This window comes from Peromyscus maniculatus, chromosome 22 (assembly GCF_049852395.1).
Source record: "Peromyscus maniculatus bairdii isolate BWxNUB_F1_BW_parent chromosome 22, HU_Pman_BW_mat_3.1, whole genome shotgun sequence".
Taxonomy (NCBI): Eukaryota; Metazoa; Chordata; class Mammalia; order Rodentia; family Cricetidae; genus Peromyscus; species Peromyscus maniculatus.
Window position 1 is genome coordinate 53,282,460 of NC_134873.1, and position 15,589 is coordinate 53,298,048.

The 15,589-nt window shown below is 43.6% G+C and overlaps 1 protein-coding gene across 1 annotated transcript in view; it reads left to right on the top strand.

Moving 5' to 3' along the window:
* Dync2li1 (dynein cytoplasmic 2 light intermediate chain 1) overlaps positions 1–15,589 on the top strand; it is a 36,215-nt gene that overhangs the window by 9,768 nt on the left and 10,858 nt on the right. The window contains exons 5-8 of the mRNA XM_006986517.4: positions 4,580–4,668; positions 11,832–12,018; positions 13,181–13,249; positions 13,820–13,897. Coding sequence (XP_006986579.1) covers positions 4,580–4,668; positions 11,832–12,018; positions 13,181–13,249; positions 13,820–13,897 — 423 coding nt within the window. The remainder of the gene's footprint in view (positions 1–4,579; positions 4,669–11,831; positions 12,019–13,180; positions 13,250–13,819; positions 13,898–15,589) is intronic.

Genomic DNA, 15,589 nt, shown 5'->3' on the forward strand with positions numbered 1-15,589 from the left:
AGGATCCACTGATGTGAAGCTCGCCTAATCTGTGAAAACATTTCGCTTTCTCTGTTGTATCCTAAAGTGTTGAAAAAGGTTTATTTGCAACTTTTGTACTTATGCCTTTTTTGTTTTGTTTTGGTTTGTTTTTCTCTGTGTAGCCCTGGCTGTCCTGGAATTCACTCTGTATCCCAGGCTGGCCTTGAACTCACTGAGATCTGTCTGGCTCTGCCTCCCAAAGTGCTGGGATTAAAGGCATGCACCACATGGGTTTTTTTTTGTTGTTGTTGTTTGTTTGTTTGTTTTAAGACTAGATCTTATGTATCTCCTGAAACTCATTCTGTATTCCAGATTTGCAATCCTCCTGTCTTAGCCTTCTGGGTATTATTGAAATGAAAAGTATATGACACCAGGCCCAGCATGAAATAAGATTTCTTTGTAACTTAATGGTATAGGGTTTTTTGCCTACTTATAATTCTATAGATGAGACTTTTTCTATCTTTCAAATGAAAATAACATTATTACTGTCTCTCCATTCTTGTAATTTTAAATTCTTTTTTAGATTTGTCGTACAATATATTTTGAACATTCCCACTCCTCCAAATCCTCCCTATCCTTTCCACTGGATACTCACCGCCTTCATATTCTTCTCTCTCAAAGTGGGTGGGGAACCCAAGCAAACCAAACAAAGCAGAGGAAAGAAGAAAAAACACCAAACAATAACGAGAAAAGGCACACAGAAAGGAAACGCATGGGATCATTTTGTATCTGTCAACGGGTTACTCTGAACATGAGGCCTGCCTTTGAGTGTGGTTGTTAATACCCGGGTTTCCCCACTGGGGAAAACTGATTTCCCCTCTCCCATCAGCTATCAATTCCAAATAGTTTCTTGGTCAGGAACTTGGTGCCTGCTTCCCCTTCTCCACGCCGGGATTTTATCTAGACTAGTCCTTGTGCATCTGTCAAGGTCTCTGTGAGTTTATATGTGTGTATCAGCCCTGTTGTGTGTGGAAGACGTTATTTCCATGGGGTCATTCACCACTTCTGACTCTTAACCATCTTTCTCCCGCCCCCGCCCTTCCACAAAGATCCCTGAGCCTTGACAGGAGGGATTTAACCCATTTAGAGCTGCATGCCCCAAGGTCTCACACTATCTGCACATTGTCCAGCTGTGGGTCTCTGTGTTAATCACCATCTCCTTCCAGAAGAAGCTTCTCTGATGAGATCTGAGCAATGCACTGATACTCGGGTATAGCAATATGTCATTAGGAGTCATTTTATTGCTGTGTTCATTTAGAAGAAGAAGAATAGTAGGTTTTCCTCTAAGCCCATGACCTGTCTAGTCTCAGGTCCTTGGCCTCATTAACAGAGTCAGATGGGGCCGGGCGGTGGTGGCGCACGCCTTTGATCCCAGCACTCGGGAGGCAGAGCCAGGCGGATCTCTGTGAGTTCGAGGCCAGCCTGGGCTACCAAGTGAGCTCCAGGAAAGGCGCAAAGCTACTCAGAGAAACCCTGTCTCGAAAAAACCAAAAAAAAAAAAAAAAAAAAAAAAAACAGTGTCAGATGGGGTTCCATCGCATGGAATGGGCCCTAAATCCAATCAAAAAGTGCTTGGTTGCTCCCATAACCTCGGTACCAGTTTTGCACCAGTCTATCTTGCAGGCAGGTCACCGTTGCAGAGTTTGTAGCTGGGCGATGTTAATGATTTCTCTTCTCCTCTGGTGGCGTGCAGAGTACCTCCCAGCACTGTGAATGCTCATCAGTAGACACGAAGTTTGTAGATGTGCGGGAGGGAGCTCAGCTTCGCCATGTCCGATGACATAAATAAGTGGTGTCTTGGGCAATAGGACCTTTCCATCCATCCAGTAAACAATAGCATCGGCAGTAGCCTTTGGTGCTTGAGAGGTGTTCGGGGGGTCATGGGACCTCTTTGGCCAACACCTCAACAAAAACTAACTCATTCCAGGTATTGGAGGTTTTACTCGGTCACATATGATCTCTAATGGAATTTGCCTCCTACACACACACACACACACACACACACACACACACACACACACTATATATATATAGTAACTCCAAGGTGTTTCTTTTTAATTATGTGTTTGCATGCATATCTTTGAGTGGGTTTATTTGCACATGCGTCAGGTGCCCACAGAAACCAGAAGAGGGCATTGGGTGCCTAGAGCCGGAGCCATAGGCAGTTGAGGGCTGCCTGATGCTGTTGCTGGGAACAAGTAGGGTTCTCTGCAGAGCAACAAGCGCTTTTAATCACCAAGCCCTCTCTCCAGCACCCTGGTGGTTCGGTTTCATTTCAAAGACAGATTTTTCTTATATCTGGTGCTCTCTGTTCACTCCTAAGTGGCCTTGAACTCACAATCCTCCTGCCTTAAACCTCCTGGGGGCTGGTATTACAGGTGTGAATGAATCACCATATCCATTTTAGGAGTTACTTTTGATTTCTCTAAAAATCTTCTAAAAATAGGGGGCTTGAACTGTGGAATATTTGGGAAATATACTGTTCAAAATCTAAATTGCTAGTGTTTTTTAAAAAATATAGCACTGGGAATGTAGCCCAGTGTTAGAGGATTTGACTAGCATTCTTTAGTCCCTGAGTTCAATCCATAGCATTTTAGGAGGAAAAAAAAATTTAAATGTTGATAGTACTGTTGGAGACCACAGGCCTAGAGGCTAACCCTGTTCTCACCTGTTCTGTACAGTGTCTGTTCAGAAACTGTTCCGCATAGAGTAGTGAACTGGTGGGACAGAAATTCCTAAGCGGAATTGCTTTTGGAAATCTCATAGCAAAAGGGGGTCATTTCTTAAACTTAGGTCTGTGGAAGAACGGTCTAGAACAGAAGGTCCTACTGTTCCCACACAGAGGCACATTTGTGTAGAAATGATCTAGTTCAAATGTTTGCTCATTAGACCGTGTATTAAAGAATTGTATGGCCAAGCATGGTAGCACATACCCATGATCTCGGTACCCAGGAAGTGGAAGCACGTGGATCTTTGTGAGTTCAAAGTCAGCCACGTCTGTGTAGCAAGTTCCAATCCAGCCAGGACTGCATGGTGAGACCCTGTCTCAAAAAAGGAAGAGAGAGAGAGAGAGACAGACAGACAGACAGACAGAGAATTATATGACAGATACAAATGTGTCAGGAATTGAAACTGCCAATTATTGCTTCCTGGATCCACCAATGAAAGTCACTTATTAAAACTGAGAAATTAAAAAGCAAAGAAAACATACTGAGATGCAGAAGAGCTTCGTTTTTATGATTCATGTGGTGTATGGTGTGAGTTACCCTTTTTATGGGAAACTTGGAGCTCTCACAAGCTTGGCTTTCGAGAAGGGCTGTAAAAGCTCCTTTGTCACATTGTGAAGCCAGGAAGATTTTCCAGTGAAAAATGATTCATTCCACAAACATTAGTGATTCAAGTATCAACAACAGTAAAGTGATTTTAGAGGTTCTAAGAATGTGTCCCCTAAAAGGAAAATAGTGTATGTTCATCTGAAACTTACTTGACTACCTTCTGCCCATTCAAGTTCATGACAGCAGGTATGTGAGACCCACGTGACTGGTTTTCACCTGCTTTTCCTCTAACTGGGCCATGGCATGGGGGTTTTCTATATTTATTCCCAAAGTTTCACACTTTGTCGGGTTAAAGGCTTCGTTATGCGTTCTAGATGGAAGCCTTTGTCAGCTCCCTGTCCAGACAAAGACTCTTGAGCATCAGCCCAGAAGTTGAGAGCAGGAGAAGCGCCCCATCGAGCAGTCCTGGACGCTGCTCTCAGATCAGACTGTTCCAAACCACACGGCTGCCTGGCCCTGTCGGGCCCTCTTAGCTACAGGGTTCTCCAAACTGAAAAGCATGGCTGGCCTTATCCCAGTCTCCTGCCCACGCTTGTCGTTACCAATGGCAGCGTGTCACGTTCCTCGGGCCTAGACTGTATCTGCTGTGTCCCCGTTTCTCAGGTCTTTTTTTTTTTTTTTTTTTTTTTTTTTTTTTTTTTTTTTTTTTTTTTTTGGTTTTTCAAGACAGGGTTTCTCTGTGTAGCTTTGCGCCTTTCCTGGAACTCGCTTTGGAGACCAGGCTGGCCTCGAACTCACAGAGATCTGCCTGCCTCTGCCTCCCGAGTGCTGGGATTAAAGGCGTGCGCCGCCGCCGCCGCCGCCGCCACCACCACCGCCCGGCTATTTCTCAGGTCTTAACCTGTACAACTTGTTCGTTTGTGAGCATCTGTATTCTAAATCATAATGTTCTATTCCACTGCTTTATGTTTATCTAGAATCCCAAATGTGTTAAACTGATTAATTATGCTTAAATTTTACTTAAGTATCTATTTCATGTGCTATTAATATTTATAAAGTTGGGAGGAGAAAACATTTATTCCTGATGGTTTACCTTTTTTCATAGAATGCATTTGATGCATTTCAAGGTATAGAATAAAGGAAGGCAAAAGTTTCATATAAAAAGAAAGGATCAGTCAAGGGGTGAATATTTTATATCTATAATTATTACTGATAGGTGCTAATATAAAAACCACTCAAAAGTTGGAAATTGAATATTTTTTAAACCCTCTATTTTCTTTCAGCCAAAAGACATTGCTCACTTTTGGGAGCTGGGTGGAGGAACCTCCTTATTGGACCTAATAAGCATACCAATCACATGCGATTCATTGAGGTGAGTGGAAGTTCGCAGACCTTCCGAGGATGCAGGCACACAGGCTTTCCCGAGTCAACATTTTGGAGACTGTTTTCGGTCGTCTGGAGGTTTGCAGCCCCTCCTTTCTATGAGCTTAGAGCTTTGCATCCAGAGAAGTCTTGAGAGACCCAGGGTTCCGGCTAAGGCCCGGTGAGATACATTCCTGCCAGCAACCTACTTTAGAAGCCTGCTAGCAGGGCAAACACGTCAAATAGTATTTGGGTGATGAATTCATTTTTAAAATTAATATGAAAAGCATAATTCTTTCTGCTCTTAGTGGAAGTTAACTCAGCCCTGGGATTTGTCTTCATCTGGCTGTGTCAGTCTCCATGGAATTTAATGCACAGTAATATCATTGAGCTTCATCCAAAGGAAGACTGTTGGAGAGGAGAGATCTCTCGGCTGGCTTTTTCATTTGTGTGTTTGTTTGTTTGTCTTGTTTTGTTTTGGAGACAAGGTTTCTTTGTGTATCCCTGGCTGTCCTGAAACTCATTCTGAGTTACTGGGAACTGATCTTAGCCAAGAAAAACAATTAAATATGAAGTATCTTTGTTTTCCGTGATTAACCCAGACCATCGCTGGTGCTGAGCCAAATCCAAGGACCAGGTATCATTTGTTACATTTCAAGCATGCAGAGCCTTAGGGATCGGTGCCTTCTTTCCAAGACAATTGCTTTTCCAGAGCTGGCTGGATACAGATCAGGCTGACTTAATTTATCCAGTGATTTCTTCTTTTTAGTAAAATGTAACTTATTTTCTTTTATTTTGAGACAGAGGTCCACCCAACTTTGCCTTCTGAGCCCTGGGACTAAAAGCAAGCATGAACTATTATTGCTGTGTGTGTGTGTGTGTGTGTGTGTGTGTGTGTGTGTGTGTGTGTGTGTGCACGCGCACACACACACACACACACGTATACACGTGTTCATATGTATGTGCCTGTGGGTACAAGGAAGCCAAAGGTCACTATGGGGTGTCTTCCTAATTATCCTTCACCTTATTTAATACTTTTGAGATAGGGTCTCTTGCTGAACCCGGAGCTCCTCAATAGTAGCTGGGTAGCCAGGGAGCCTCAGAGCCTCAGAGATTCTCCCGTCTGCCTTCCCAGCACTAGGACTGACTGCAGGTGCATGCCCTGGACACAGCATTTAAATGGGTGCTGGGGATCTGAACTTCCGGTCCTCAGGCTTTCTTGGTATGCACCACACCAACTGAGCCATCTGCCCAGACACAAAAGTGACTGTGCTTACTACACAGAACACTCGAAATGAAGAGAACCTAGAGTCACAGGTGGATACCTGGGTCTTCCAGCCTTCTGTAGACAACCATACAGCACCATTAGGTTTTGTTTTATTTTTTCTTTTTACTGAAAATAGACTTTTTTCTCCTACAGTATAGTCCAATTAGGGTTCCCTTTGTCTACCCCCTCACTTCCTCTCTACCTTCCCCTCCATCTAGATTCACCCTTTTTCTGTTCCTTAGTAGAAAATAAACAGGCTTCTAAGGAATAATAATTAAAAAATAATAATAATACAAAACAAAACAAAAACTAACACATCAGAATAGGACATCACAAACAAACAGAAGGAAAAGAGTTCAAGAAAAGACATAAGAAACAGAGACACAGAGAGCCACTCAGGAATCCTATAAAACCACAAAACTGGAAGCCGTAATATGTATGCAAATTAGGATAAAAAGGGAGACACTCACACATGCACGCATGCACTCACACACATACACACCGCACGAAATAAATTAAAAATATCTTAAGAGATAAAATAAATTAATTAATTAATTAATTAATTAATTAAATAGAAGCTCTGACACGCCATCATGAGACTGAGAACCTCCAAAGATGCCGTTCTCTTTGTATTCTCTTGGCTGTCTACTGCTGTGTGTGTGTAGTCTACCCTTAAAAGTAGTTTGTTTCTCCAGTGAGACTCTGTTTGTCAGCATTCTCTAGAGGGACAGAACGGATAGAATGAATCTGTATGTAGAGAGAAAGGTGATTTATTCAAATGGCGTACAGGCTGTGGTCCAGCTATTCCAACAATGGCTGTCTACCAATGAAAAGTCCAAGAATCCCAGTAGTTGTTCAGTGCATGAAGCTTGATGTCTCAGCTGGTCTTCAGGATATGCTGGAACCCTGAAGAAGTAGGCTGTAATGTCAGTGAAGGACTGAACTTGCCAGCAAGAACTAGAACAAGCAGGCAAAGAGAGAGCTACTTCCTTCTTCAGTGTCCTTTATCCAGGCTGCCAGCAGAAGGTACAGCCAGATTAAAGGTGGATCCTCCGACCTCAAAAGATCTGGACCAAAAGTGGGTCTTCCCACTTCAAATGATTCAATTAATTAAGACAAAAATCTCTCACAAGTATATCCAGCCACTTCATTTTAGATAATTCCAGTTATAGTCAAAATGACAACCAAGAACAGCAATTGTAGACTCCCTTAGAGAAAACTCAACTTTCATTTACAAGTGGTTATCAATTGGAGATAGATTCTGGGTTAGGGATGGGGGGAATGTGTCCACTTCTTTCAGCTCTAGGATCCCATCTGGTGCAGACCAGGGCAGGCCCTGTGCATGCTGCCTCAGTCTCTGAGTTCCTGTGTGTGCAGATCTTGTTGATTTAGCGGGCCTTGTTTCCTTGGTGTCCCCCATCCCTCTGGCTCTTTACACTCTTTTACACATTTTCTGCCTCCTCTTCCACAGGGTTCCCTGAGCCTTGAGGGGAGGGATTTGATGGAGACAGCCTGTTTAGGGCTGAGTGTTCCAAGGTCTCTCACTCTGTGCATAATGTCTGGCTGTGGGTCTCTGTATTTGTTCCCATCTGCTCGGGAGGAAGCTTCTCTGAGGATGGCTGAGCAAGGCACTGATTATGATATGAGTGTGGCAGAATGTCATTAGAAGTCATTTTTTGTGCTGCTTTCTTCTAGTACAACAGTAGAATTTGGTTTTATCATGGTCCTTGGGCTAGGATAGCCTGATGTCCTTGGTCACGCAAGCAGTGTCAGGTGTGAGTTTCATCCCCTGAAGTGGCCTTCAGTCACGTCAGATGTGGTTGGTGACTCCCACAAGCTTTGTGCCACCATGGCCCTCGCACGTCTTACGGTCAGGGCAGCATTGTAGGTAGAAGGGTCTGTAGCTGAGTTGATGAGTTGATGTTTACCTTTCTCCTTTGGTAGTGTGCACAGTACCTTCCTGTACCAAAGATGCTAGCCCTTAGGGGTGAAGGCTCTGTGTAGGCACCGGCTTGGTTTCTCCCTGTTCAGTGAGTTGTGTAGATGCTGTCTTCAGCAACAGCCTTGCTGTCAGTTTGTGAAGAGCAAGTTATTGTCTTGGCAACAGCCTAGGTTGTTTGGGGATTCCTATGGACTCCTTTGGCCAACAACTCAATTAGATGTACCCGGTTCCCAGTACTGGAAGCTTCATTTGGTGACAAGATGTCCAGTTTTATATATACATGTAGGGCCTATGTTTCTGCTTATAATCACCTTTTCACTGTGACCTTAGCTTTTTTCTTTTTTCTTTAAGGAACTTCACAGCTACAAACTTTTATATTTGACTTTCTTTTTTTTTTTTTTTAATTGGTTTTTCAAGACAGGGTTTCTCTGTGTAGCCTTGGTTGTCCTGGAACTCTCTCTGTAGACCAAGCTGGCCTCAAACTCACAGAGATTTGCCTGCTTCTGCCTCCCAAGTGCTGGGATTAAAGGTGTGCGGCACCACTGCCCAGATTGACTTTCTTTAGTGGAGATAAGCAAAGCTTGCTGGGAATTAGCATGATTTGTGGTTGACAGTTGAGAAGAGGTGGGAGTGGGGAGGAGCTAAGGAACCCTTTGCCACCTGTGTGGCCAGAGGTGGCTCCTGTCCTGGCCCTGACCCCTGACCCCTGACTCCTACGTGACCTCACTCCTCTTTATTTAATCTGAGACTGTTCGGGCCAGACAGGCTCGTGGATTCGGGGGTTCTAAAGGAAGTGAAATCTTAACATGCTTCTCACTGTGTGAGGTCTCAGTCTTCCTGTCCCTGGGCTCTAGGGCAGCTGGAGCCAGCTTGGGAGATGGGAAGGATCCCAGTTGTAATGAATAGGAAAGAGCATCATAGGCCCAAGTCTGCGTGCAAAGTCGGCTGCTGAGTCATCAAAGAATTGGGGTTGGAGAGGATTTCACTTCATGTAGCTGCTAATCGTGGAGAATTTTTAAACTGGAATTAGTTTACACATAATTTCCTTGTATTGGGCAAAACCCAGCAAATTGAGAAACGGATATATTGCCACATGCAATGCGATATTGTTTTCCTTTAAATGTCCATAGAACTGAGTGTTTCCACAGGCTTTAGATAATTTGCAATCCAACATTTCCTGTGGTCTGATCCCACTTGAAGAATTTTTTAAGCTGTTTTCTTAGCTAGCATTTGCCATAAAGAAAGTACAGAGCAACATAAGTACTAGAAGCAAAACATTTATTAGTAGGAAAAAGTTGGGTAATCCATTTCTCTTTTGCCTGTTTTTAATGACAAAAATGATTTTTATGTTGTATGTATTTGACCACAGTAAAAAGGTTGCACAGGTCTTTAAAAAATATAACTATAAAACAAAGTATAATCTATTAAAGTATAAAGTAAAATTAGTTTCTTTACTGCTACATGTTTATTATATGAGTCTATAGTGAAGCCGAATGTTTGTAAGCTTAGTAAGGTGACGTGGAAATGATTGGCTGGACAATCATTTTACAGCTTTGTCTCATAATTAATGTCTAAATGATTCCTTTCTGATTGAGAGCACAGGCATAGACTTCGAATACTGTTTGGTCTGAATTACACCAACAGCTGGTGGACTGACTCACACAAAGTAACGAAATAGCGTCATCTTGTTTCCTAGCAGGGTATTTGTCTGTTGAATAAAGAATGTTGTCCGTGCCCGTGCGGCGGCGGTAGCGCACGCCTTTAATCCCATTACTCGGGAGGCAGAGCCAGGCAGATCTCTGTGAATTCCAGGCCAGCCTGGGCTACAGAGTGAGTTCCAGGAAAGGCGCAAAGCAACACAGAGAAATCCTGTCTCGAAAAACCAAACCAAAACAAAACAAAATGTCTGTGAGCTTGGTGTGATGAAGCAGGACTCTAGAGGCAGAGGCAAGCAGAGCTAGTCCAGGACTGTTAGGTCTACACAGAGAAACCCTGTCTCAAACAAACAAACAAACAAACAAACAAACAAACAAACAATATGTTGGCCATGATTAAATGTCTGTGTGCAGATTATTACCATATTCTGAAGCATTCCTAGGTTTATATATATTTGTTTTTCAGTTGGTAAAATATACAGAACCTAAAATGCACCACTGACATTATTTATAAATAAGTTATTCTGTGGCATTAAGTGTATTTCCGCTGTTGTACAACTGACGCCACCACATTTAGTCCTAGGGACTTTCTGTCTCTCTGCAGTGAAGTTCCTGCAGGCTCTCAGCGGTTTGACTTGATGGTACCTTCTATCACGAAGTCATCTAGTATTTGTCTGTAGTTTAACTTACCTTAATGTCCCAAGGTTCGCACTGTAGCATGTCTCAAGCTTTCTTCCGTTGTGAAAGTGAGCAATACCTCATCTGTGTATGTGTATACATACTACAGTTTGTTCTTCTGTTGACCCATCCATGGGCATTTGGGGCTTGCTATGAACACTGGTACCCACACACTTACTCAGTCACAGCTTTCTCCTGGGCATAGTGCCTTATGCCTGTAATCCCAGCAGCCTGGGGCCAAGGCAAGCAGATCACAGTGTGTTCAAGGTCATCCTTGGCTATAAAATAAGTTCGAGGACAGCCAGGGCTACAAGATGAGTCCCTGTCTCAAAAAACAAACAACAACAACAGACAATTTTAGCTTTTTCAGAACTTGGAGCATAGACCCGGAAATAGAATTGCTGAATCGTGTGGTGATTCTTTCCAATTGTTTTAGGAACTGCCACTCTGTTTTCCACAGCAGCTACACCATTTTATTTTCTTACCATTGTTACAGAGTTCGAATACTTCTGTGTTCTCAGGAGCACTTCCTGTCTTCTTTTCTTTGGTAACAGCTACCCTAATGGCTGTGATTATCCTATCACTGGGGGTTTGTTTCGCACTTTCCCCATAATTAGTGGTAATGAGCATTTTTTAATTTTTAAAAATTTTTTATGTTAGGGTATTTTGCCTGCATGTATGTGGATCTGTGCACCACAGGCATGCAGTGCCCACAGAAGCCAGCAGGGGGGTGTCACACACACATACACATACATGTACGTTATTTGTGCACCACAGGCATGCAGTGCCTACAGAGGCCAGCAGGGGTGCCACACCCACCACCACCACTATCCACCCCCCAACCCCGGAACTAGAGTCACAGATGGGTCTGAGCCACCCTTTGGGTGTGGGGATTGAACTTTCATTTTCTGGGAGAACAGCCATGCTTTAACTGCTGAACTGATCATCTCTCCAGCACTTAAGCATCTTTTCGTGTGCTTCTTGGCCAAGAGCACATCTCTTTGGAGTTATTTGAATCCATGTTTAAGTAGATTATTTTGCTGTTGTTTAGATTCGTGTTTAATGTGTAGGGATGGAGTCCTCTGCCTGTGGTGACAGCAGCGTCCTCTGCTAGTCAGGGCTGTGCTTTCAGAGAAGCAGGGCCGGAAGACGTACAGCTTCACTTACAGGCAGTTCTTCAGACTGCTAGTTGTATAAATACGAACTTCTAAACTCAGATCCATAGTATGGGCATCACCACATCTTCTAGGGAGGGCCCTCAGAAAGGGTTCCCAGCGAGGCTCGTCAGTGTGTCTGTCTCCTCCATGTTGTGTTGCTGCTGTCCTTGGCAGTGAGATTCTGGCCCCTCTTCTGGAGCACGGGGTGAGATTAGGTCTGAACTTGGCATTGTTGGACCCATGTGCTTTCAGCCCCTCGGTCTGAACTGGTTTGTTTCTGTGTCATACTGAGCTCCAGTCGGGAAGAACACCCAGGTACATACAGCTGCGACTCTGAGTTCTCGCTCTCACTCCCGTCGTAGAATAATGATATGCTGGGGTTTTCTTAAACTACTTTAGATAAATGTCAGTACACTCAAGCCTCAGAACAGCCACTGCTGGGGATCTTGTTTAAAGCTGTTGTCTTCTCTGTAGGACATTCTCTATTGTTCTTGTTCTGGATCTATCCAAACCTAATGATCTCTGGCCCACCATGGAAAATCTGTTGCAAGCCACAAAAAGCCACGTAGACAAAGTGATAATGAAGCTGGGGAAGATAAATTCCAAAGCAGCCTCGGAGATGAGGCAGAAGATGTGGAGCGTCATGCAGAAGGACCATCCGGTGAGTTGCTGTTGGTTTCTCCTGGCGTCCGCCCCGCACTGAGTAGAGACAGCAGCGCAGTGCAGCATCTTCAGCTTTCTGCATGACTTAAAATTTGTTTGATGTAGATGAACCTGCTCACCGGAAAATTATAGCAATTTCATCAAAGCTCAGTAAGAGCAAAACTCGGCAAAGATGGCTATGTCTTCTCGTTCGACATCCCCTGTGATTACTGTGGTGTATCATACCACTCAAAAGAAATGGAGTTTTAAGGTAGAGTTCTGATATTGATTTTATAATCTCGGCAAGATGAAGGTGAGAATGCAGATTGGACCGACTGAAGCTGCAGATTGACGCGGGAGCAGAGTTTCCCCTGCCTTGCCCAGCACTGTGTGTCTTACATTCATTTAATGTCTGTCACATGCCATGCTGCTCTCCCCATGATCTGAAAGCTGTTTAAATTATAAACTTGCTGTGATGCAACACAAGTTATTGAAGTGCAGTCTGGAATGTTGTCGTCTAGAAAACTAAGAGAAGCATTTCATGGTGTCCATGTGTGCATGTGTCTTACATAATATCAGATCAGAACAAAGCCAAACAGCAAACAATTAACATACACTAGAAACTCCATTCGGATGATGAACAGTGAAAGAAAACAGAACTATAGCCAGGCGGTGGTGGCGCACACCTTTGATCCCAGCACTCAGGAGGCAGAGGCAGGTGGATCTCTGTGAGTTCGAGGCCAGCCTGGCCTACAGAGTGAGTTCTAGAACAACCAGAGCTACACAGAGAAACACTGTCTTGAAAAAAAAAGAAAGAGAGAGAGAGAGAGGAAGGGAGGGAGGGAGGGAGGGAGGGAGGGAGGGAGGGAGGGAGGGAGGGAGGGAGGAAGGAAGGAAGGAAGGAAGGAAGGAAGGAAGGAAGGAAGGAAGGAAGGAAGGAAAGGAGAAAAAAGGAAGAAAACAGAACAACAGAACAGGGAAATGAATGAACCATGGTGTTGAGGGTCTTGCTGTTTCTGGCTTCACACTTAAAATACAGCAGAAAGTGAAAGTTAATATAGTAACAAACTCTATGACAGAAAATATGAAGAGACCAAAAATGATGTTTTTTTTAAGTAAATATAAACTCCTGAGGGCATAGCGATAAACAACTGTAATCAACGAAGTATATTTATTAACAGGACCGTGAGTTAATTGACCCGTTTCCAATACCCCTGGTCATAATTGGAAGTAAATATGATATTTTTCAGGTAAGTGCTCCCTTTTCAGCTCTTCGTTGGACGTGCGTGGCTGTGCTTTGTGGGGAGGAATAAAAATGATGAAATAAGAACTGGAACTCTGGAAGGGACAGGCTCAGAGACAGCCATCTTAGGGGTTTTAGAAAGGGAGATAAATCGAGGAAGGACATCCCAAAGAAGCGAAGAAAGAGAGTACAATGGTTAGAACAGGGACGAGGCGGAAGACTTAGGAAACAAATCTTCAGCCACTGAGGGATAAGATTTACTTCCCAACTTTAAATTGAAGAAAGTAGGAAATTAGTTTCTTCTTATCTTGGCTTGTCAGAGAATCCTTCGGGTATTCCTCGGGATAAAATGTGTGCTTATATCTGGATTCCCTTAAGCCAAGCGTTTAAACAGATCTGATAGCTCTGTCAGTGGGAGGCTGCAGCCTTGGTCAGTCTCTGTAGGCAGGAATGTGGAGGTGACCGAGCCCAGCTCCTCAGGGTGGGGGGTTTAAAAATAAATAACGTGTGTCTGCCCAAGGGAGCTGTTGAGATCTCTTGGCTTATTTTTTCCTTTTAATATTTTTTTTTTCTCCAGGACTTTGATCCTGAGAAGAGAAAGGTGATATGCAAGACGCTTCGGTTTGTCGCACATTATTACGGAGCCTCGCTGATGGTCAGTCCTTTTCCTGAGGGAATGTGTGGGGAGGAGGAGCTGGGCTCGCAGATGTGACTAACAGATGTGACTAACAGATGCGCCTAAGGTCACCTTTTTCCCTCTTTCCTCCCCACTGCCGAAGCCCTGTTCCTGCAGGCCGTGAGGTGTGCACAGAACCACTCTGCTGTGGCTTCTCCTCCCTACGTGGCCTGTGTCTGTAAGCCCAGGCAAGCTGACAGAGATAGATTGGTGTTTTCACTCATTTTCATTTCTCTCTTTAAGAATTAGAATCTATATTCCCTCAAAAGAAAACGGGGAAACTTTAACAAGATGCTTTTACATAAAAGAAATGATGTGGTAGCGGATAAAATCATGACTTTGAAACCATGCTTCCTTGACTCAATGTCAGTGTGACCGATTGTTAGACACGTGACTTAGCACGTCACGTAAGCGCCCCCCTCCCCTCGGGCAGAAGCGGCAGAAATGGTGCCTCCTTCACAGGATTCTGATGAGGAGCAGCGGAAGGGATGGGCAGGGCTCAGTGTGCGGCCTGAAACATGGAGCTAGTTGGTAAATGGTGGCTGGCGATGTCTGAACACACTCAGGAGACGGAGGCAGGAGGCGCTCATGCAGGCCAGCCTGAGCTATATGGTGAGATGGACCCAACCAAAAAGTTGACAGTTCCCATCTCAAAAACCAAAAACAAAGCTAGCTTAGTATTTGAGTAAATATGTAATGGTCTCCTTTCCTCTAAACTAAAGCACTCAGAGAATGTCGAGGCACCAGGGCCAAGCCCTTCCCTTCAGGACTGAAAGTACCATGTATTCTGTATATTTTCAATTTCTATGTGTTTAGAGCATCTCAAATACATTTCATTATGTGTTGTTGCCACCTTTTAAGACTGAGCCTGTATGTCAGGTTGACACGATGCTTTGGAAAATGTTTCTACAGTTTTTAAAAGAATCAATAGAGAGGAGCGTTCTAACACTAATACCCTAGTACTAATCAACAGGGAGGAATGTTCTAACACTAATACCTTAGTACTATCAATAGGGAAGAACGTTCTAACATGATCATTATCTGAAAATGGGGTGTGTTGCTCTAGGTGAGGATGAGTTAGCCCCCAGCACTGAGCTGATTCAAGGAGGTCCACAGCTGTGTGTGGAGGTATTTGAGGGAGAGGTAGCAGTTGGAGTAATTAGTGAGAAAACTTCCAATGTTCTCCCACACCTACATCCTATGAAACATATTTGTGAGTAGGTTTTCCCCTCACCCATATAACACAAACAAAAAAATTTTTGTTTTTGTTTTGTGTTTTTTTGTTGTTGTTGTTGTTTTTTTTCGAGACAGGGTTTCCCTGTGTAGCCCTGGCTGTCCTGGATCTCGCTCTGTAGCCCAGGCTGGCCTCGAACTCACAGAGATCCGCCTGCCTCTGCCTCCCGAGTGCTGGGTTAAAGGCGTGCACCATTACCACCCAGCAATACAAGCAAAATATTACAAAATTATATAGTTTAAATCAATAAAAATAATTATATTGTAATAAATATAAAACTATATAGTAAAATTAAGCAAAACAATCATTTTTTAATTAAAATTTTCCCTATTTTTAAATACCATATGATACACATTAACATACTCTAATTCTTTGTATTAAATGACTGTGTCTCATCTTTGTACCCCAGTGCCCCCCTGGAATACTTCCTCTGTGAC